The sequence below is a fragment of the Melospiza georgiana genome, chromosome 7 (assembly GCF_028018845.1).
Source record: "Melospiza georgiana isolate bMelGeo1 chromosome 7, bMelGeo1.pri, whole genome shotgun sequence".
In the NCBI taxonomy this organism is placed as follows: Eukaryota; Metazoa; Chordata; class Aves; order Passeriformes; family Passerellidae; genus Melospiza; species Melospiza georgiana.
The window spans coordinates 8,381,097-8,403,220 of NC_080436.1; the positions used below are offsets into that span (position 1 = coordinate 8,381,097).

At 47.0% G+C, this 22,124-nt stretch overlaps 2 protein-coding genes across 4 annotated transcripts; both read left to right on the forward strand.

Annotated features, from left to right (window-relative positions):
• Positions 1–1,006: 1,006 nt before the first annotated feature.
• C7H21orf58 (chromosome 7 C21orf58 homolog) lies at positions 1,007–10,405 on the forward strand. Of its 3 annotated transcripts, none has more exons than XM_058028229.1 (9): positions 1,007–1,093; positions 1,337–1,402; positions 2,106–2,163; positions 3,571–3,638; positions 4,617–4,760; positions 5,595–5,709; positions 7,362–7,492; positions 9,111–9,250; positions 10,321–10,405. In XM_058028229.1, exons 2-9 carry the CDS (start codon positions 1,340–1,342, stop codon positions 10,334–10,336), a joined length of 735 nt encoding a protein of 244 aa, XP_057884212.1. In that variant the 5' UTR covers positions 1,007–1,093; positions 1,337–1,339; the 3' UTR covers positions 10,337–10,405. The 3 variants fall into 3 exon arrangements, with proteins under 3 accessions (XP_057884212.1, XP_057884213.1, XP_057884214.1); XM_058028230.1 differs by having other exon boundaries at positions 9,114–9,250; XM_058028231.1 differs by lacking the exon at positions 4,617–4,760.
• Positions 10,406–11,584: 1,179 nt separating this feature from the next.
• On the forward strand, positions 11,585–21,573 carry KMO (kynurenine 3-monooxygenase). The gene is made up of 15 exons (XM_058028094.1): positions 11,585–11,638; positions 12,704–12,773; positions 14,853–14,950; positions 16,189–16,278; positions 16,456–16,504; positions 17,093–17,180; positions 17,985–18,150; positions 18,574–18,645; positions 19,332–19,453; positions 19,916–20,063; positions 20,484–20,541; positions 20,641–20,723; positions 20,963–21,064; positions 21,149–21,208; positions 21,364–21,573. The coding sequence occupies exons 1-15, from the start codon at positions 11,585–11,587 to the stop codon at positions 21,529–21,531; spliced, it is 1,428 nt and encodes a 475-aa protein (XP_057884077.1). The 3' UTR covers positions 21,532–21,573.
• The last annotated feature ends 551 nt before the right edge of the window (positions 21,574–22,124 follow it).

The following is a 22,124-nucleotide window of genomic DNA, read 5'->3' on the forward strand; positions in this document are numbered from 1 at the left end:
TTTGTCTGGTTTTTCTCTTTTGAATCCTCATTTTTCAGTGTGATCCCTTGTCTGGGATTCAGTGTTAGCTCCAGATCCCTTCCAGCCAGATTCTGTGTGTGGCTGACACATTCCTGGCACCACATTAATTAAAAGGTTGTAAGATGTCCCAGGAGTAAGGATCACAATGTGACCGAGTGTGGAAAAAAGAGAAAAGAAGGGAAAGAGAGATCCTGTAGCAGGTTTGCTGCAAAGTGCCTTTTAATTTAATTTTTTAAAAATTTTTTTCCCCCATTGTTGGATTTCCTCTGGGATATCTGTCACATCAAGCACAAACTTCTCTTCATTTCCTCTTTAGTAAATTCAGTTGCTTCACACTATACTTATGTACACATATATATGTGTATACACTTATATACACACAGTATATGGTGCTGTACTTTTAATGCAATACTTACACCTGGTCCTTTTTGCCAAACTCCCTTGTAACCCTCTATTCATACTGCAGTGAAGGCTCTGGAAACTCAGCTCTTAGGGGCACTCTGGTAAACCAGTTGGTGGTAAAATAATCAGCTCAATGTTCAGCAGCAATCAAAAAGGGATGGGTTTCTTTCCTGGAAGCACAGAAGCAAACTACACTGGTGCAGCTTACAGGCATAACTGGCAAACTCCTTGTCAAAGGCTGCAGCAGCTGCCCAGATGGAGGGGTCAGAGATGTGACAGAAAGATTTTGTGGGGGTTTGCAAGTGCAGAAATGGCCTCAGAGTTTGTTTCCCTGGAGAGCTGCTGGCTGGTGAGAGGATTTTCTGGCCTTGTTTCAAAGAACCATTGGTTTTTATTTCTTTTTTTTTTTTTTTCTCTTGTCCACCAATGTGCTAGGCATTACCCAAGGTACACAAGCTCCCGTGCCTGGAGATGAAATTGTTTATGTTACCTGTGGAGACTATAAACTTAGCAACCAGGCACGAACCTCTGGGCTAATTAGAAGTCTCTAACAACACAGAGCACAGGCTTAGTGATGCTGCCGGGGGAAGGACAGCAACCATTAGGAACAGAAAAATAAATATTCAGCCTCAGCTGCCTTCCTGTGAGCATCACAGCCTGCAGCACAGAAGTATGTGGGGAGAAATGGCAGGAAAAAGCTGTGTGTGTGACTTTGTGAATGCCTGTGCTCATTCTGATCTAGGAGTGAAATGGAAGCTTTTAGCTGCTTCTCCCAATTTCTGCTCATCTTGTGTTATTGGTTTTTAATAATGGAATCATTCTGTGAAGGTTGTGGAGGGGGAAAAATGAGCACTGAAGACCTGTCTGCCTCTGTTTATCTTTTTAACCTGATTTTGCCTGCCTGCTCTTCCAGGAGATGATGGCAGATCCTTCAGTGGTGGATCAGCTGACACGGCTGAAACTCAAACTCCTAGAAAAGGTAAGGGAATCATTCTGCAGGGTCACCTTTGCTCTGCTTTTTGCTCTTGCATGTCGAAGCATTAACACTAAATTTTAACATAAATTTATTATGTTATAGAATCATTTTACTGAGATACACTGAGGAGTGCTACTACTCACTGTCACTTTCTTAAATAACATTCTGCAAGTTTACATGGACCTACAGTAAATTAAATTGTCTTTGATTTTGTGGGAGAGGTCAACAGTTAGAGATTTTAACTGGGAGATGTCACCAGTTAGCTCAAAGCCAGTTTGAGCTGGGACAGATAAAGTTTAGGAGTACATCTTGAGTAAAGAAAATCCCAGATTGCTGCAAGGCAATTTTATGTCTGTTTTCACATAAGATGTGTTGCCTGGTCAGACCCTTGCTGAATCAAGAGTCCAAACTCAACATTATCAAGTTCTTCATGTGATGCAGCTCTCTGCCCTACAAAATAAATTAAGTCTTCTGATTCACCATGCTATCAGTTTTAAGGTCTGGAATGGCCTGGACAGTTGGAAGCATCACTATTCTTTACTGTAACTGGATTTGTAGTTAAGCATTTCATATTTCTTTAAGAACCACCATTTTTCTCCACTCCTGCTCTATTTCCTCCTTCCCAAACCTGTGCCATAAGCTTGGGAATCCTTGTGAGCTCCTCTGCCTGACTTATAACCAGTCCTGGTTATGGTTCTGCCAACAGAGACTAGAAAATGAACAGGAGAACCTAGAGAAGATGGATTTGTCTCTCCCAGCTGCAAGTAAGAGAAGCATTTGTTCTAATTTTAGGCATATTTTGGAAAGGGCTTGCTTATGTTCTCAGGCATGAGTTCCTCAGGAGATGATCCCCTCTTTCCCCTTCATCTGTGAGGTAATTGCTTTTTATCTTTTGAATTTCTTCAGCTATTTTTTTTTTCCTGACCAAGGGCAGTGAACGACCAGCTGAGCACTCACATCAGATGCCTTCCTGCCCAGGAAAGGTTGCTCTTATCCTGTGCAGCCTCTCAGCTGGAGCAAAGTGATCCTGATCCAGTTTGTCCTAGCTCTTACACCTAGGAGTACACCCTGGTGTAGTTTGCTTGGCTTGGGCGAAAAGGCAGGAGGAACCCTGTTGTAGTTTGCTGCCCTTCCGAAAAGGCAGGAGGAACACTTAATTTCTTTGCACGGCACATGCACTGTTTATATTGTCTATGGATTCAAGGCCACCAAGAGAAGCTCTTTGATATTTCTACATTGTACTGTGGGTTCCTATTCATTGATCTGATGCACAGATAGTTGGAATTTTCTAATGCCGTGGCCACTTTTAAAAATCCCCTAGAACAATTTACAGTTTCAAAATACAAACTGGTGCTTTCCAGAGCAGATGCCAGGCGTGGCTCCAAAGCATATGTGAACATTCTTGCTTATCTTCATTTCAAAATCAGCCATGTGTGGCATGAACTGAAAAGGAAGCTGATGCAGAACAAAATGGAAGCAGAAAAGTTGATATTCAAACCAGATTTGATGGAGCTGTTACTACAGACAGGCATCCTCTGCATGCACAGGGCACATCTAGAAACCTTCAGCCTGAAATGGATTCCTAAACCAGGAGGTTAAAAGAAGGCTTTAAAGAGCAACCTTAAGAGTTTATTTTCAGAGAGGTTTTGCCTTTGCAGAGCTGCTGAGCAGCTGTGGCTGCACATGGCATAAAGTCATTATCCACGCACATATTTGACAAGAAAAGCAGCCCAAGCCTTTTGTGGAGGAACTCAAGCTGGTGAAGCAGAGCAACAGAGTCCCCAGGCACATGTAAAGGGGAGTCCCTTTATTGCAAAAACCAGATCTTTGTGAGCAGTTAGGCTTTACTTTTCACAGTTTAAAATTATAACAGACATAGCCCAACCAACCACCATACACCACAATGTGAGCACGTCATGGCTATCTAACTTCTTTTTCCACCCCTAATTCAGCTCAGTCACTTTCCCACAGTCCTCTTCTGCTCCTCCAAATAGCATTCCTGAGCCATGATTTTAAAAAGGCAACAAGCCCTTATTTTGTAAGGTTTTACCCATATGCAACATCCAGCTATGCAATAACACATTTTCCACATTGATATCATAACACAGGTGCTGCAATAGCTCTGTCTTTGTGATCCTTTGGGGAGATAATGGCAACTCTTCCTCTTGCAGGGAGCAGACCTCAGGACCTGCTCCAAAGTGCCCTGAGGCAAAGGAGAAATCTGCTGCAGGAGCTCAGGGTAAGAGCAATTCCCTGCACATCCACTGCTGATGTGGGCTCAGGGTTGTCCTGGCCTTTAATTCTGGGGCTGGGCAGGGTTTAGTGCTCTGCTGCTTTGGGATGTAAAGGCTGGGCCAGCTAATCAGGGAAGGAGCCTGGAGAGCAGCTCGGCTCCTCTCACTGCAGCCCAGGGAGCTTGCACCTGCTTCAGGCACTGCAGTGGGGTGATCCTGCTTCTCTTGAATCTGCTGCACCATAAACTTTCTGTGCCAGAAGGCAAAGAAGGGATTCTTAGCCATGCCAAAGTAGAGACAATAGTAATTGTTATTTATTCCTAGCTTGTGGAGGATACCAACTATTGTTGCAGACATCTTTTATGAAAAATCCTTTCCTTAGCATTTTTCCTCCTGAGAAGCTGAGAAGCCTCAGGAACAAAATGTAAACATTGATTATCTGCTGCTGTGGAATGCAACAGGTGCATCTGGGATTTGTCTCATGTGGTTGTTTCTAATTAATGGCCAATCACAGTCAGCTGGCTCAGACTGTCTGGTCAGTCACAAGCCTTTGTTATCATTCCTTCCTATTCTATTCTTAGCTAGCCTTCTGATGAAATCCTTTCTTCTATTCTTTTAGTATAGTTTTAATATAATATATATCATAAATTAATAAATCAGCCTTCTGAAACATGGAGTCAGATCCTCATCTCTTCCCTCAACCTGAGACCCCTGTGAACACCGTCACCAACTATTATTGAAATGTTTTCCCAGACTTTTTGCAGCTTGTTCTGTGCATTTTTTCCCCCCCAATCTTTTTTGCTTGTGCTTCAAGATCTGTGGCAAGGAAAAATTTCTTTATGCTTTTGCAGGCATTGGCAGTGCCCTTGCTGCAGGTTCCTAGGGGCTGATCCCATTTAGTCCAGGAAGCATAACCATAATGTCTGCCTTGCTGTGACCAGGTTTTCTTTAAGAAAATGAAAAAACAACACTTGACTTTGCAGGAGCAGCACCTTCTGGAAGAGCTTTCACAGCCACCTGCCCCAGATGGGGGACACTGCCATGACCACAGAGCTGCCCTGCCACAAATCTACCAGATCCCTTTTCCAGCTTCCCCAGTGGAGCCACCAAGGATTATCCAGCAGACAGTAAGGATTGGCTCCTAGAAAACGCCACCAGCACTGTGCCAGACTGGGCTGACAATCATTTGGGAGCTGGATGGGATTGCTCATCCCACAAAAAGGGAAGATGTGCCCATTGCTGTTTTATGGGACCCTTGCAGCGAAACCTGAAGGGAAAAAAGGGAAAACCTTATTTGCCATCTTGCAAATAATGCCCAAAATTAACAATGGGAGTGGTTGACTCTTGGAGCAAGTTGGCAAAAGGAGTGGCAGGGCTGCCCACGCTCCAGCCTGGCCATTCAGCCACTTTCTAATGCACATCACTGCCTGCTCAGGCAGCCCTCAGCCCCAACACCTTCTCCATGAGGATCCCAGAGTTTTCCTGAAGCCTGGGCAGATGACAGCTGTTCCCATAGCTGGGGGAATGTCACAGACATGTTTGATGAAAAATCCTTTCCTTAGGATTTTTTCTCCTGAGAAGCTGAGAGGCCTCAGGAACAAAATGTAAACAATGATTATCTGCTGCTGTGGAATGCAACAAGTGGATCTGTGATTGGTCTCATGTGGTTGTTTTTAATTAATGGCCAATCACAGTGAGCTGGCTTGGACAGAGAGTCGGAGACAGAGCCTTTGTTATCATTACTTCCTTTTCTATTCTTAGCCAGCCTTCTGATGAAATCCTTTCTTCTATCCTTTTAGTATAATTTAATATAATATATATAATAAAATAATAAATCAGGCCTTCTGCAACATGGAGTCAGATCCTCATCTCTTCCCTCATCCTGGGACCCCTGTGAACACCCCCACAGGGGAGCTGGCCAGAACCAAGCCTGACTTGTCCATTTTCCCTTCCTGTTGCAGATGCCAGCTCAGCCTGCCACCATCATCCAGCAGCTGCCTCAGCCCTCCCCTGTGATCACCCAGATCCCCCCAGCCCAGCCCTTGGCAGCCCCCCGCCCTGGGAGCATCAAGGAAGGTGAGAAACCCTCCATAGAGCAGCAGCTCCTGCCACCAGGCCTGGCAGGGGACATGGCATGGGCTCCAAACTCGTTAGGGATGTGCTGCTTAATGAGCTGCTGGAGCTCGGGGAGTTGTGCTTTGTAAGTGGGATGGGTAGCAGTTGTGAAAGCATTCAGTTGTGAAACTCTTATCACTAAAACTAAAGAAAAGGGAACTTCAAACTCTAGAGGAGATTGGGAAAGCAGAACAGCTCAACTCGTGGCACTGAGTAATATGAACAAGGTGAAAGTCATTCACATGGGTGACTCCAGAATTGGCAAACAGGCTTCTAAAATCTGGTTTTATTCTTTTGTTCCTTCCTAACCTGCTGTTCAATCTCCTCAGGCTTTTGTTTGTACCCTGTATTTGGAAATGAGACAGAACATTGGAAAGTGTTGTTCTAAATATAGTGCAATGCCAATAAAAGTTTGTTTCTAAACATAGGTGGGTGCTACTGTGAAGCGATACATGAAATAAAACCTGGGAAAATTTCCCTGGCTCAGCCTTCAGCCAAAGGTTCATCCCACCCAGGAATCCTCAGTCATGGAACTGCAGTATTTCACAGCTCATGCTTCACCTAAGTATCTGGATTTTCAAATCAGAGTTTATTTCCATAACCAAAATAGTCCAAATCCACTCAGGACTTCTCTGATGCTGCTACGTATGAACTACTTTTTGTATGATCAGTAAAAAGGAAAATGAGAGTTGCCTTCATTATTTTCTCCCTTCTTTTTTTCCCCCCTCTCCCTCTTCACTCCTCCCCGAGTGAATTAGTTACACTGCACAAGTCCTTTGTATCCCAGAGATCCTGTAAGGAGATTTGATGTGCATGAAATGAGAGATTGAGGCTTAGACTTGATGATGTTAGAGGTCTTTTCCATCCTTTTCTATTCCATGATCCAGTGGGCTCTCACTCAAGGTGGCACTGCACCATCACATAAGACATGGGAATAGGAATAACAGGTTTTTACTAGGAAAATTTTAAAAAATAGTACAAAAAAGTAGAAAATAAACTACTGGCAGAGGTAGAATATGACTTGGCACTGTTGGTTAGGGTGTTGGTAGCAGTTTTGATTAAATGGTGGCTGTAGTTTTCTTGGAGTGACAGATGTGGTTTTGTCAAAGCAGTGATTCTGTAGAAGGGTGTAGGTTTGTTTCCGAAGGTCTGGTGGTGGTGTAGATGGGTTTGGTATTTTTCTGGGAATCTAGTGGAGGAGATAAGTTGTTCTTTTGGGAATTTAGTGGGAAAAGGGTGTCTCTGTTGTTGTAAGTCTCAGATTATAGGTAGGGATGTTTGGCTCTTCTTTCTGGGTGGAGCACCTTACAATGGGATGATATTATTTTTATCAGCTGTGCAGGGACACTCAGTGGCCTATTAATAGAAGAGATCTCTCTGGAGGGAGGATGGGTTGTGGAAAAGATAAGGAAAACTACCCAATCAACAGAAGATAACTGCTCCTAATAGGTGGTAAATAGTATACACACAGCTTACAGTGCAGGAAAGTGTGCCCCCTTTCAGCTGCTTTGCCTCTGTGGCAGTGCCCACTCTGTACTGGAGCACTCTCTTTATAATTTTGCCTCTGCTGCTTGTCAGCTGTGGATAAAGCTCTTACTCTTTTCTCTTCCCAGACATGGTGGAGATGATGCTGATGCAGAACGCTCAGATGCACCAGATCATGATGCAGAACATGATGCTGAAGGCTCTGCCACCAGCCCTGCTCACACAGCCTGGGGGGGCAGTGGCTCATGCCCCCCAGCAGGTAACAAACAGCACCCAGGCCTGGCCAAAGCACTGGGGAGGACAATGAACCTTAGGAAAGATGGCAGAGCAAGAGCATGCCCTGATGGCCACCTTCCTCTCCAGGCCAGCCTGGCATGCTGCATTTCACTGACATCAATTAATGGAATTAACTGGGGGGAGTGGGGTCTGAGGGTCAGGTGAAATCTGAAGTCACCAAGTGTTCTTGGACCTTCTGTACTGGAACCTGCAGAATCTCCTCCAGACATATCCCAAAGGTTTTCCTTTCCCAGGGGGTGGCTGAGTGGAACCCTGCTCCCCTCTGTGAGGGGCACAGGTTTCTGCCCCAAAAAACCTCAAATAAACATTTAAAATAACTAGATGTATAGTTATATATAACTGTTATATATATATATATATATATATATATATATATATATATATATATATATATATATGTTATATATATATATATATGTTATATATATATATATATAACATATATATATATGTTATATATATTTAAAACTATATATATAATTATATATATAACAGTTATATAGTTATAGTTTTATAGTTATATAAATATTATATATAAATATATATTTATATATTATTATATTATATTTATAATTATATTATATATAATATATATATAATATATATAATGTATATAATGTATATAATATATATAATTATATATAATTATATTATATTTATGTATCATATTATATTTTATATTATTATAATATATATTGTTTGTATATTATAATATATATTATTATATAATATTATTTTTTATATTATTATATATTGTTTATAATATTATTATGTTATATTTATATAACTTTATAGTTATCTACATATTATATATAAATATATAACATTTATATAACTATAAAAACAAAAAGCGTCAAGCAATTGAACCCCTTACCCAAACTATCAAAAACCCATCTACACTAAAGTTCCTAAAAATAAAAACCAACAAATGCTGATTGCCACCTCAACAATGCAAAGTACCAAACAAATCAAGATGCTGTAATCCCCACCCACAAAATAATCCATAACCTAAAAAAGCAAAAGATAGTCAGCAAAACCCACTCACCCTTCAACAGCCCCATTTAACCTGTGCATAAATCTAAATAATAAAAAAAACTTAAAAATCTAAAATAATAAAAATTAACTATAGACTTCCATGCATTAAATAAAATAACCACTAAGCACTGCTGTACCAAATATACTAAAACTGTCACTATAGGGAACAAAACAACACTGCTGTTATCAAGGTGAAAAAAGGGAAGTTTATTTTCTCACTTCAACATTTATAGATTTCCAAACCTGACAGTGGGTTGGAGGGTGAAAGTGCCACCTCTCCAATGACACTGGACAAACCAACAGTCCATCAAATTTCTCCTCTTCTATAAAAGAATGCAAAACAATGCGTTATTTACAGGAAGTGTGTGAGCAAGTTTGTTACAACAATGTAAACATCAGAAGGCTTGGAAGAACTTAAAAAACCAGGCAAGGACAAAACTCCCACACAAACTTAAATCCAAACCAGCAAAGTAGTACGGCCACTACGGATGTTGCCACTGCATTTTTCTGCATTCCCAAGCACCCTTTGTCTGTCTCTCCCCAAGAAGGACCTGCAGCTTGCTGTGAAGGCAGAGAGACCCAAGGCGCCTGTGGTGCACCACCACCACCATTACCCTCCCCCGGGGGTGTTCCCAGTGCCCCCCAGCACAGAACAGCCCTGGAGCAGCGCCTCTGCCCAGCCCCTGTGAGTCACCAGGCAGCTGTGATGTGCTCCTGCAGCCCTTTCCCCTGCCCAGCGGGGCTGCCAAGGCAGACTGGGGGATAAATGTGAGCATCTGACAAAGGGGAGCATCACAGAGATCCCCCCACCCTGCCTTTTGTGTCCCCCACCCTGCTTTTGGATCTCCCACCCTGCTTTTTGGGTGTCCCTGTGAACCCAGCAGTCACCTGCCACATAAATCGGGGATGGGGAGGGGATGGGGAAGTCCTGAAGGTCCCAGCAGGGTTTATGTTCTTATAGCACTGCGGGGACATTTGCTCATCAGAGATTCCTGGGAAAATAAAAAAAAAAAAAAACCCAAACCACCAGCTAAGAAAATTGGTGCAAAGGGAGGGGAGTATCAGAAATAATGCTGAGCCTTTGCCACAAGCTCGTGCTTGCAGCTGGAGGGGGTGGGTTTAAAGTGCAGAAATGGCTGATTTCTGCCTTGAACTTCTCCCCAGGATGCTCCCAAATCCACAGAGCCCTTTGAGCCTTGTGCACAGCCAGCTCCTCCAGGGGCTCACTTGCTTTGTGCCTCCTCTGAGCCTGCCCTGCTTGGCTTCCTAGGTGCTGGGAAGTCCTTACATGCCAAGGCTGGTGAAGAAATGCCCCTTTCTAGAGCCTGGAAGGTGGGGCTGACATGGGAACTCCACTTTTATTCCTGTCCATGGCTCTTTCAGAGCCTTAGTGAACAGGAGAACAGGGCACGGGTGACCTGCTGGCAGGGGTGTCTGCACAGCCCTCTTTAGCAGGGGATTTGAATGCCTGAACAGATTATTTCCCTAATGGGATTACAAGGGATGAGCATTTCTACCTATTTCCCCTTGGCACGGGTTTGTAATCTGAGCCAGTAAAGAACCCCTGGCTCCTGTCAGGATCAGAGCAATTCCCTGCAGGAATCAGGAGGTCTTGTCATGGCCTTTAAACTTTGCTCTTCCTCTTCTTCAGCTGCCTGCCACCACAAGGCATGAGACCAAACACTTTGGGTTTTTTTGCAGTTGCAGCACTACGGGCTGTTACTAAACACAATAACCCTGTTTTTCTTGTTGCAGGTGGCCCACATACTGACAGTACAGGATCCTCTGCAAGTGCACCAGAGCCTTTGTAAAACCAATAAAATCCTGCTGTTCTTCCTCAGCCATTGACATGTCTTTTTCTTGAGCACTTTTCCCTCCTGTACTTTTCCCCAGAGGACAGGCTTTAATCCATGCCCATGTTATCCTGTTCTTTTTAGTTTTATTTATGACTTCTTGAAAGGCTCACATGGAATTATTATCAGGCAACACTTTTTCATGCTCTCAGCAGCCTGGTTTTGTTTAATATAGAAAGATGAATGATGGTTTTATAGCACTTTCTCAATATATTCCCACCTTCTGTTTTTAGAGTGGAGAACATCTGTACACTGGGTTTGCTTGCTGCAGTTTTTGAGTGAGCCTGATTAAGAAAACTCAGGGACCTAAATTCTTCATTTTGGAATGAAGAAAAGATAGTAACTATCGCTGCTGGAAGCTGTCTGTGTTCCAAAAACAATTAATGAATAATTTATTTACTATGCAATGCCTCCCTTGCTCTTTGCCCTCTCTGCTCTGTTGTCTTTGAGATTCTAACTTCTCTACCTGAAAGTTGTGAGTTTGGATTGAATATTAGGAAGAAATTCTTGACTGGAAACATTGTCAGGCATTGGAAGAGGCTGTCCAGGGAAGCCCTTGAGCACTGCCCCATCCCTGTAGGTCTTTGATAGCCACGCAGATGTGGCATTTAGGGTCATAGGGGTTGTGTTCTTAGAGGGCTTTTTCTACTTTTTCTACCTTAATGATTCTCTGAGCCAAATCTGCTGGGGCCTGGCAGGTTTAGCGATAAATTGTACTTGGTGATACAAACATCTGCAGTTTCACTGTCTGCTGTTTAATTATTGTATTTGGCTCTAATTAGCTCCTCCCTTTGCAATGCTTACTGTGGGCAGCACTGGCTCAGCAGAGCGTTTCCATGTGAAATGATGCCTGCAGAGCATTTCCATGTGAAATGATGCCTGCCTTAGCCTTGTCTAAGTCCTGGAAAGCTTCTGCAGAGCAGGCATGAGCTCTCTCATAAGCATCCCACCCCAAAACCCTGAGCCACCCCAGGCTGACTCCCTGACAGTCCCTGAGCTGGGAGTTAAACTTTAATGGGAATTGGGGGCAGAAGGGCCCAGGAATGACTCAGCCACCCACATTCCTTCCCTTCCCCTCCCCTCCCCGCTGGCAAGGGCACTGGGGCTGGGGAGAAGCACAGGGATCAGAGACAGAGCAGGAGCTGAGCCCCAGGGGCTGAGCCAGCATGGAGCCCTGGGACCCACGAGGGAAGAGAGTTGCTGTTGTTGGTGGTGGTCTGGTAGGAAATGCCTTTTGGCTGCTGCATGGTTGTTGGCTGGGAGCTGGGGATGTGAAAACACTGCTTGGGTGTGGGGGTGAATGCTTTTCTTCAAGTCATTCCTGCGTCAGATGATGGGGTGCTGATGGAGTTCCTGCTGTGGGAGGCTCCTGCTCTTTTCTGGGGTGAATGTTTGGGGGTGGCTGGAGCAGTGGTGCCCAGGTACCCTGAACTCCAATCTTTGTTTGGGCTGCCCTGTCCCTTGGCTGATTTTGGCTGTAGCCAAAGCTCCGATGTGAAATGCTTGGCAAGAGCTGAAACCAGTAAATGCCAGGCTGAGAGGAAACACCTTCCTCTGCCCACTTTTGTTTGGGGATGGTTTTCAGGCACTGCTGCTTGCAGAGAGGTGTGACACCAAAAGCCAGGCTGGATGGGGCTCTGAGTGAGCTGGACTGGTGGAAGGTATCCCTGCCCATGGCAGGGGGATGTGACAAGATGGTATTTAGCTTCCTTCCCAACCCAAACCATGCTATGAATGATTCTATGACAGCTTGGAGCATTGCAGCACCCACATCTCTCCCTGGACTTTTTGGCCATTAGCTTCTTGGAAAAGAGTGATGACAGAAGAGGCTGCAGTTCTGGCAGCAATTCATAATGGAAATTAAATTTAAAAATTAGTTTAAATTACAAACAGGACACATTTGTAGTGTTCTCCCTCACTGTGTTCCCAAGGGAATGCTGCTGTGCCCTGAATACTGGTGAGGGAGGTAAACACAGTCCAGAGAGGAGCTGGAGCTTGCCTACACCAGGTGAGCCCTGCTGCATTCAGTTGCTGTGTGCAAACAAGCCTGAGCTTGGTATGACTTTAAAAAAAGGGTTTTGATGGGTGGCTTTTGCCTTGGAGACTCTGCAAACACACAGGGCTGGCAGAGGGCTGCTCTTCAGTAAAATGTCTTCTGAGTTTCTTGGTCAAAGCACCTCCCTGATTATGTTGAGCTGCATCCCCTGACCACTTCTTTCCTTTGGTGCATCTCAGCAGTGACCCCTGAGATACTTCATCCACCCCTCCTGATCCCTGTCTTGCAGGTGGGTGCATTAAATGCCTGTTTCTTTGCCAGAAGAGGTTTCCATGTTGATGTTTATGAAGCCAGAGAAGGTAAGGTCAGCCTGATCATTACTGTGGGAGCTCACTGGAACGGTAAGAAAATAATGAAAGCTGAGAGTGGCACTTTGGGGATATTCTTTTTTCTCTCCTCTTTAGCTCCTGTGATGGGGAGGAGCACTTATCTGAAGTTCATCTTGTGTGGAGGGAACCCACTCTTTAGCTGCTGAAATGATGCCCTTTTTATATTCTTGGCTTAAACACTGGTTCAAATCCCCACCTTTGAAGCCTGGTCTCTGCAGAAAGCATTATAGCACAGTGCTGGGTCAGAAGAAGAGATGGAGCCTCCAGATCCATGAGGCACCACAAAAGAGAAATTTGGATTTAGAGCCAAGCCACTGGCTCAAAGGCAGAGAAATTGTTCATCTGTTAGCTGGCAGACAAAAAAGACCTGGGCAGAGGTGGCAAGCCAAGGGGCAGGTGGGAATGATACCATGGAAATAACTCAAGTTTTGCAGTGCAGGGAGGGAGGAGCCGTGCCTGACACTCCGTGGTAACTCTTCCTGCCCTGATAGACATCAGAACGGGTGTTCTGCTGCACAGTTTAACGTTGCCAGAGGTTCCACAGCTTCAAAAAGCCTCTGACGGCTCTCACCTGCCTTCTGGGCTGGATGGATCCCACTGCACTGCTCCAGCCTTTGGCCCTTTGCTTGCACTGATACACATGCTGGGACGAGCAGGCTCTGCCCCCTGCACTGGCCAGACATCCCAGCAAGTCCAAATGAGGCAAATGGGAGAAGGAACAAGCCAATGCCCAGACATTTCCATCTGATCAGCCTTGAACAAAGTTGTGACTGTGTTCACAGGGGTCTCAGGTTGAGGGAAGAGATGAGGATCTGACTCCATGTTTCAGAAGGCTGATTTATTATTTTATGATATATATTATATTAAAACTATACTAAAAGAATAGAAGAAAGGATTTCATCAGAAGGCTGGCTAAGAACAGAATAGGAAAGAATGATAACAAAGGTTTGTGGCTCAGACTCTCTGTCCGAGCCAGCTCACTGTGACTGGCCATTAATTAGAAGCATCCAACATGGGCCAATCACAGATCCACATGTTGCATTCCACAGCAGCAGATAATCAATGTTTACATTTAGTTCCTGAGGCCTCTCCACTTCTCAGGAGGAAAAATCCTAAAGAAAGGATTTTCCATAAAAGATGTCTGTGACAATAGTTGGTATCCTCCTTTCCCTTTGCTGGATTGGAGCTGCTGCTTCTTCCAGGCTAGAGTGGCACAGAGGGTCCAGGCTGGACTCACCCTACACCTTGTCCAGCTTTGTGTCTCCTGCAGATATCCCAGTGTCCAGCTTTGTGTCTCCTGCAGATATCCCAGTGTGCAGCTTTGTGTCTCCCTGCAGATATCCCAGTGTCCAGCTTTGTGGCAGATATCCCAGTGTCCAGCTTTGTGTCTCCCCTGCAGATATCCCAGTGTCCAGCTTTGTGTCCCCTGCAGATATCCCAGTGTCCAGCTTTGTGTCTCCTACAGATATCCCAGTGTCCAGCTTTGTGTCTCCTACAGATATCCGAGTGTCCAGCTTTGTGTCTCCCTGCAGATATCCCAGTGTCCAGCTTTGTGTCTCCCTGCAGATATCCCAGTGTCCAGCTTTGTGTCTCCTGCAGATATCCCAGTGTCCAGCTTTGTGTCTCCTACAGATATCCCAGTGTCCAGCTTTGTGTCTCCTACAGATATCCGAGTGTCCAGCTTTGTATCTCCTACAGATATCCCAGTGTCCAGCTTTGTGTCTCCCCTGCAGATATCCCAGTGTCCAGCTTTGTGTCAGATATCCCAGTGTCCAGCTTTGTGTCTCCTGCAGATATCCGAGTGTCCAGCTTTGTGTCTCCTGCAGATATCCGAGTGTCCAGCTTTGTGTCTCCTGCAGATATCCCAGTGTCCAGCTTTGTGTCTCCCTGCAGATATCCCAGTGTCCAGCTTTGTGTCTCCCCTGCAGATATCCCAGTGTCCAGCTTTGTGTCTCCTGCAGATATCCCAGTGTCCAGCTTTGTGGCAGATATCCCAGTGTCCAGCTTTGTGTCAGATATCCCAGTGTCCAGCTTTGTGTCTCCCTGCAGATATCCGAGTGTCCAGCTTTGCCCGGGGCAGGAGCATCAACCTGGCCCTGTCCCACCGGGGACGCCAAGCCCTGCGAGCCGTGGGCATGGAGGAGCAGGTACTCTGCCACCTTCTCTTGCTCTCTGTCCCTTCTTGTCCCTCTTCCACTGCGGTCTGGCTCTTGTTTTGCGGAGATAACTAAAAACTCCACAACTTTGTGAAAGTTGTAAGGCTGGTATGTTTATTACAGTGCCGGATGCATGTGGAGATTGCTCTCCTTAAAAGACATGAGTACTGGGAATTTCAGGTCCCTTTTTATCCCCTTCTCAGATACATATGCATACAAGTTCACCATAGGTTCATGCATATTCATTTTTACGAATTCCAGTGACATTTGCCGCTAGTTCTTCTTTATCCGAAAGAATTCCTAGGTCAGGTTGACCTGGTCCCACAGCAGTCTCTCTGCCTCTCTCTATCACCCTCTGTCCCTCCTCTCTTATCTCTGTCCTTCATTGAATCCGTTTCTCTGAGCCTAGGCTTTGCAGTCAGGTTACATAGCTCTGTTTTCTAGCCACAGACTCAAAGATGTACATTTCACCTAAATCAAAATGGATTTCCACTCTGGAGAATTTCCACTCCGTCTCACTCTCCCCTGCTTCACAGCACATCTGCAGCAGGATCCTGCCCACCCCTGGGACACCAAGCTCCTTCCAGTGTTTTCCTCCCTTTTGTGCTCCCCTCCCTGCTGGAGCAGAGGGCAAGCAGGGCAGGAGTACACAGGCTCCCAAAAGAGCTGATGCAACGCAGCAGGATGCAATAAAGGCAGCTGTTTTCCCCACTGGCATGCCCGGATTTGTTTTTTCCCAGAAATCCTTGATCTTTGGGCTGACCCCTGAAATCCATCCGCGCAGCTTTCTGCCCAGCACACCTGCCTGGCTGGGAGCCCAGCGCTCTCCTGCAGGGTACTGGCTGCCATTTAACATCCTGCTGCTGGCACTGGTGGGATCTCCTGCTCCCAGATCCCTGCAGAGATCCAGGACGCTTTGACAACACACATCCCAGTCCCAGGGTGTCATTTGGCTTTCATCCCCTGCCCTGTCCAGCACTCTGGGGTTTTTCATGCCCCCTCTATCCAAAAACAATTTCCCTCTGATTTTTATGAGCATGAGCTTGTAAGCAATCTCAGTAAGGTGTGGTGAATTCACATGACAGCCCTGCTCAAGATTTCCCTGGTGATTGGGAAATGTGTGAGCAAAGAGCCCCCCCATTCTCCCTGGAGGGGGTGTTGCTTTGTAATTTGCACTAAAACCCCACAGTTTTGACCAGAAGTGTGGGTCGTGTTCCCTTCTGTTTCAGATTGTGGCCAAGGGCATTCCCATGAGGGCAAGGAGGATACACACGCCTTCAGGGAAAAAATACTCCATCCCTTATGGGAAGAAGGACCAGGTACTGGAGCTGCTCTGCAGAGCACGGGAGGACTTTGTTAGCATTTGTGTCTCTGTGTCATGGACAGTGTGGGGCTCGTGGATGTGGAGAGGCTGGGGAGAATGAGGGAAGGGATGGTTTCCTCTCTGGCCGTGCAGAGTGTCCTTCAGCAAAGCTTTCTGCTTGCTTGCCTTGCAGTACATCCTCTCTGTGGACAGAGCAAACTTAAACAAAGAGCTGCTGACAGGTGGGTCGTCACTTCTGTTTGCAAATTCCTATAACACACTTTTTGCTGGGGATTTATGGTGATTAGAAGACTTTGAGCCCCAAGCTGCCTTACCCAGATCTCACAAAGTGCAAACCTGAACGAGCAGAGGAAAACCTGTGCTTGTTCCCAGCTGAGCAGGAGACACCTCCACAGCCTTGTCATGGATTGGGGCATTTTCCATAACCCCTGATTGTACAGAGACAAATAGAAATTGGAGCTCTAGGGCCAATCAGACCAGACCAAATTTATGCAAATTCCCCACTGACTGCAGGCACCTCATCCCATCCTGAACCTGATGGTGCAAAGCAGTCAATGACTCATGTCACTGTGGGGAAGAAAAAGACCCTTGCAGGATTCCTTGCATTTTTCAGGTAGTTTATACCATAGCTGACCAGTCCCAGTGTGCCCTGCCTGCTGGCCCTCATGCAACACGCAAATTATTTGCTGTAATGGCAAAAATCCCTATAATTTAGGGATCTCTTGGAAATATTTTTTGCAGTCACAGTAGAGGGGTTTACTGTAATTTTGTCTTTCTCTTTTGACAGACATTTAGTTGTCTTTTCACAGCTGCTGAGAAGTACTCCAACACCAAACTGTTCTTTGGACACAAGCTCCTCGGGTGCAATGCAGAGCTGGGGACATTATCCATAAAAAGGTAATCCCTGGGCAAGTGTGGGATCAAGCACTAACTGTGCTCATTTAGCTTCTGCTTAATCATTCATAAAACCTCAAACAATTGAGCAATCTCAGTTTTGAAACCACTGTGCAGGCAAAGCTTTGGAAAGGAGAGACATCAAGGCAGCATTCCCCTCATGGGGAAACTGAGGAAGGTTTAAGCAATTCCCTAAATACCCAGGTTGGCAGCAGGCACACACTTCCTGACCTGTGCAGGGGATAAACCACCAGAATCCATGGATCTGGGTTCAGGGACAGATTGCTCATCAGGGAGGGTGGATAACTGCTGATGCCCCATCCCTGGGAATGTTCCAGGCCCTGGTGTTGTGTCTCTGCCCATGACAGGGGCTGGAATGGGCTGAGCTTTAAGGTCCCTTCAAACCCAAACCATTCTGAGGTTCCATGACCTCGTTCCACAGCCTTTCACAGAGGTTCTGGTCCTGCCCCCATCCTCCTGGCAGGTGCTGCAGGCTCTGCATCCCAAAAGTTCATTGCTGAGTAGACCTGGCAGAGTTATGCTTTTGATAAACTACAGGATAATTATTCCTCCTAGTGCTGTGCTTCCCGGGCAGTGAGATCCCATCTTCCCCCCATCCTAGAAGACTGTTAATACATTTTAATTAATTTATTTAATTAATACATTTTGCAAAAGGCAGATCCTCTGGGCACAGTGGTGCTGAGCTGGCCTGGAGTTACAGGAGGGTTAACCAGAGAATCATGGAATGGTTAGGGTAGGAAGGGGCCCTAAGGAGCAGATTGATCCAAGGCACTGTCCTGCTTCCAGATCTGACCAGCAGACCTTGGAGGTGACCTATGATCTCATTGTGGGGTGTGATGGAGCCTTCTCAACAGTGAGGAAACAGTTCATGAGGCAAACACGCTTCAACTACAGCCACGAGTACATTCCTCACGGCTACATGGAGCTGACCATCCCTCCCAAGGATGGAGATGTGAGTGTGCCTGTCCCACAGGCTGGATATCCCACCCCCTTCTCACTGTGGCTCTGCTGCAGCAGCTTTGGGAGAGTTAATTTTTCACCTGGGGTTCAGGCAGGGGATCAAACCTTTTACTGAGATAAGGCAGGGATCTGTTCCTCTTCCAAAAGTGGGGCCAGTGTTGCTACCTGCATGCAAAAATCCTAGAGAGCCTCTCCTGGAGTGCAAAACATCAGATGGCAAAACATCAGATTTTTTTGCCCATATTTATTGCTCTTTCCTCTTTCCCTTGCTCTGTGTCTCCCTGAAGCATCGTTGACCAGATAGGGGCCCTGCAGTTGTTGCATCTTTCCATGGGAGCTGTTGTGGTGGTGTGGAGGGGAGCCAGAGCCTGGGCTGGTCAAGGATACAATTCTTTTTATTCTCTTTCTCTTTCAGTTTGCCATGGAACCCAACTACCTCCACATCTGGCCGAGGAACACCTTCATGATGATTGCGCTGCCCAACATGGTGCTAACCCAGGCCACGCTCTCCTGGGGCACAGCACGGGGCTGGTGGGGGTGAACGGCTGTGGTGGCAGGGATTGGGTGGGTCAGGAGTCACAGGATAACCAAAACACAGACTCAATTAGAGTGGAAAACACCTCTGAGATCACAGAGTCCAGCCATGACCCAATATCACCTCGTCGACCAGACCATGGCACTGAGTGCCACATCCAGTCCTTTCTTGAAAACCTGCAGGGACAGTGACTCCACCAGCTCCCTGGGCAGCCCACTCCAATGTCTGATCACCTTTTCTGTGGAGAAGTTCTTCCCAATGCCCAGTCTAAACCTGCCCTTGTGCAGTTTAGGACTGTGTCCTCTCATCTTGTCCCTTGTTACCTGGGAGCAGAGCCTGACCCCACCTGGCTACATCCCCCTGTCAGTGTTGTAGAGAGTGGTGATGTCTCCACTGAGCCTCCTTTTCTCCAAGCTAAATACCCCCAGCTCCCTCAGCTGCTCCTCACAGGGCTTGTGCTCCAGACCCTTGAGACCCTTCTGCCTGCCCACCATGAGAAAGGGGTGGCTAGACATTCATCCCTTGCTGTGCCAGTGGGTCACTGTGATTGCCAGGTGGCAGGCTGGGCACTGAGCTGCTGCTTCAGGTGTTCTCTCTGCCCTCTGGGCTTCTGACTGACCCTCTTTCCTGGCTGGCAGGACAAGTCCTTCACCTGCACGCTCTTCATGCCCTTTGAGGAGTTTGAGAAGCTCACAACAGGAGAGCAAGTGCTGGGGTTTTTCCAGACCTACTTCCCAGATGCCATTCCCCTCATTGGAGAGTAAGTGCTCCCATCTCCCCTTTCACCCATCAACACAGGTATCTGTTATGGGATGGGCTTTTTCTTGGATGATATCAACAGCATGAGGCAGTTTCCTTTCCTCTTAAAATGAATTATCCCAGAACTTCATATTAACTGAGAAACTCTGATATTCTCTGGTCTGTCCTTCCCACATTGACCAACATCTGCCACTGCTCACAGTGAGAGGACCAAGATGTCAGTAATCAAGTTATTGATTTAATATTAATTAACAATGTGCAGAACTTAAAACCTGCAGACAAAATGTCTGGCCCACAGCTGACTTCCACATTTTTCCCAGCACAAACAGCCTAGTGCCCAGGCTTGGGGATTGCACAGCAGAGCTGACCGTGTCTGTGGCCTGGCCTCCTCAGCTTGGCTGGGGCACAGCTTGCTCTTCTCTCTCGTGGTCCCACACACCAAAATCTGTTGTTTTACCTGAAGGCAAGAGCTGAAGCACGATTACTTTTTGCTGCCAGCCCAGGCCATGATCTCTGTGAAGTGCTCCTCCTACCACCTCTCCTCCCGGTGCGTGCTGATGGGAGATGCTGCTCACGCTGTTGTGCCCTTCTATGGACAGGGCATGAATGCAGTAAGTTCCTGGCTGGCCTGTCCCTCTTGGTGGGGATCCCACTCCTTTCACCCACAAATGCCTGGTTTTAGTGTTTAACTCTGGGGAGTTCATGGGCTGGCCTGTCCCACAGCCTGATGTCTTCTGCACTGGCAGGGGTTGAGCTCCTGTCAGGATGTGCTCTTGGGAAGGACAGGGGACAGGGAGGTGCTGCCACCTTCCCATGGAGCAGAGGACAATATGGGAGGGGGGTCCAGGCAGCTGGGAAGGGCAATCCCTCAATTTCCCTCAAGACCCCTGTCAGAGGGGCCTGGAGTAAAACTCCTGCTCTGAAGGTGTGGTCAGTGGGACCAAACAGCTACACCAGCTAAGCATCCATGAGAGCACTTCTGAATGTATGTGTCCTGTTTATGCCTGTTAACCTCCTAATATTCCTCCCAGGGCTTTGAAGATTGTCTGGTCTTTGATGAATTGATGGACCAGTTCCACAATGACCTTGGTAAGTGACGTGGCTGGGGACATGAGGGAGCAGAGGAACCTGAGGGCAGCTGGGTGCCCTGCAGGGAGCTGCCTGTGAGCTGCTTCTTTCTTCCCCCAGCTGCCTGCCTCCCCGAGTTCTCCAGACTGAGGGTGCCAGATGACCACGCAATCTCAGATTTAGCCATGTACAATTATGTAGAGGTAGGTGAGCCCCACACAGACCTGTGGTTCCAGGGCCGTGCACACAGCAGAGCTCTCAGGATGCACGCAGCAGGCAGGGCTGGGCTCTCACCCTGCCAGGCTGTACCCTCAGAGCTCCTTGGGAATGTCACTGGGGCTGAGGAGGCCCTGCATGCCCTCCAGGGCAGCGGGAGAGCTGGCAAAGCACAGGGAGCTCTGACAGAAGCTGTTGCACAGGAGTGACTGCTGCTCTGTTGCAGATGCGCGAGCACGTCAATTCCACGTGGTTCATCTTCCGCAAGCGCGTGGACAACCTCCTGCACGCCCTCATGCCCTCCACCATCGTCCCACTGTACACCATGGTAAGCCAGCCTGTCATTCCCCACCTCTGTGAGCTCCTCCTGCCTGGCTTTGGCATGGTGACATTGTCCTGCACCCCCTCCCAGGTGACCTTCACCAGAATTCGCTACCACGAGGCCCTTCAGCGCTGGAAATGGCAGACAAAGGTTGGTCAGGGCTGGTGCCCACCCTCCCCAGGCTGCCTGCACGCCAGCACTGCTCAGCTTTGGTGGTGGGGTGTTCTCATGAGTGATGACTTCGCTGGTGCTGCAGGGTAGGGGCCAGCCTGTGACGATGTTGGGGTTTCTCTTTGCACTTGCAGGTAATTAACAGAGGGCTGTTTGTAGTGGGGGCAGCAGGGCTGGGTGGCGCCTACCTGCTGATAAAGCATCTGGCACGGAACCTGAACTTCTGCCTGGAAGACTTGTGGGGCTGGCCCCGTTATCTGAAGAATATTGGAAATCTTCCCTTTGGCACACGAGTGAATTAAATGTATGGGAGCTCCTTGCTGTAATAAAAACGAAGGCACGGACTGTTGGCTCGGCTGGGTGATTTTGTTTCTCTTGGGATGTGGTTTGGCAGCTCCTGCAGCCCCTTGGAAGCAGTTTGGCCCTTCTCCCTTTCCCAGCTGAGAGGAGCCTGGCAGGCACAGTGCCCAGAAAGCATGTACAGGGGCTCAGGTGTGCAACCTTGGCAGCCTGGCCTTCAGGGATGTGGTGTGTAGATGTGGCACTTAGAAATTATGGTTTAGTGTTGGACCTGGCAGTGCTGGGTTAGTGGTTACAAGGTCAATCATCTTAGAGCTTTTCCCAACATTAATGATCTCATGATTCTGTGACCACCTGACCGGTGTGTCCCAGCCTGCTCTTAGCAAAAACAAGACAACATTTTGAGGGTCCTGAAGCCAAAAATAGCTGCAGCCTGGGATAGTACTAGAAGGATTATCAGACACACTTTCTTTCTTCTTACCTTGCCCTAGCCCCTCACAGTCACTGCTTAAGAACAATAAAATGGCCCAAATTGACCCCTGGTCTGATGTGGCACTGCCAATCTCATTTGAGGTGGTGTGTGTACAGCTGCCAG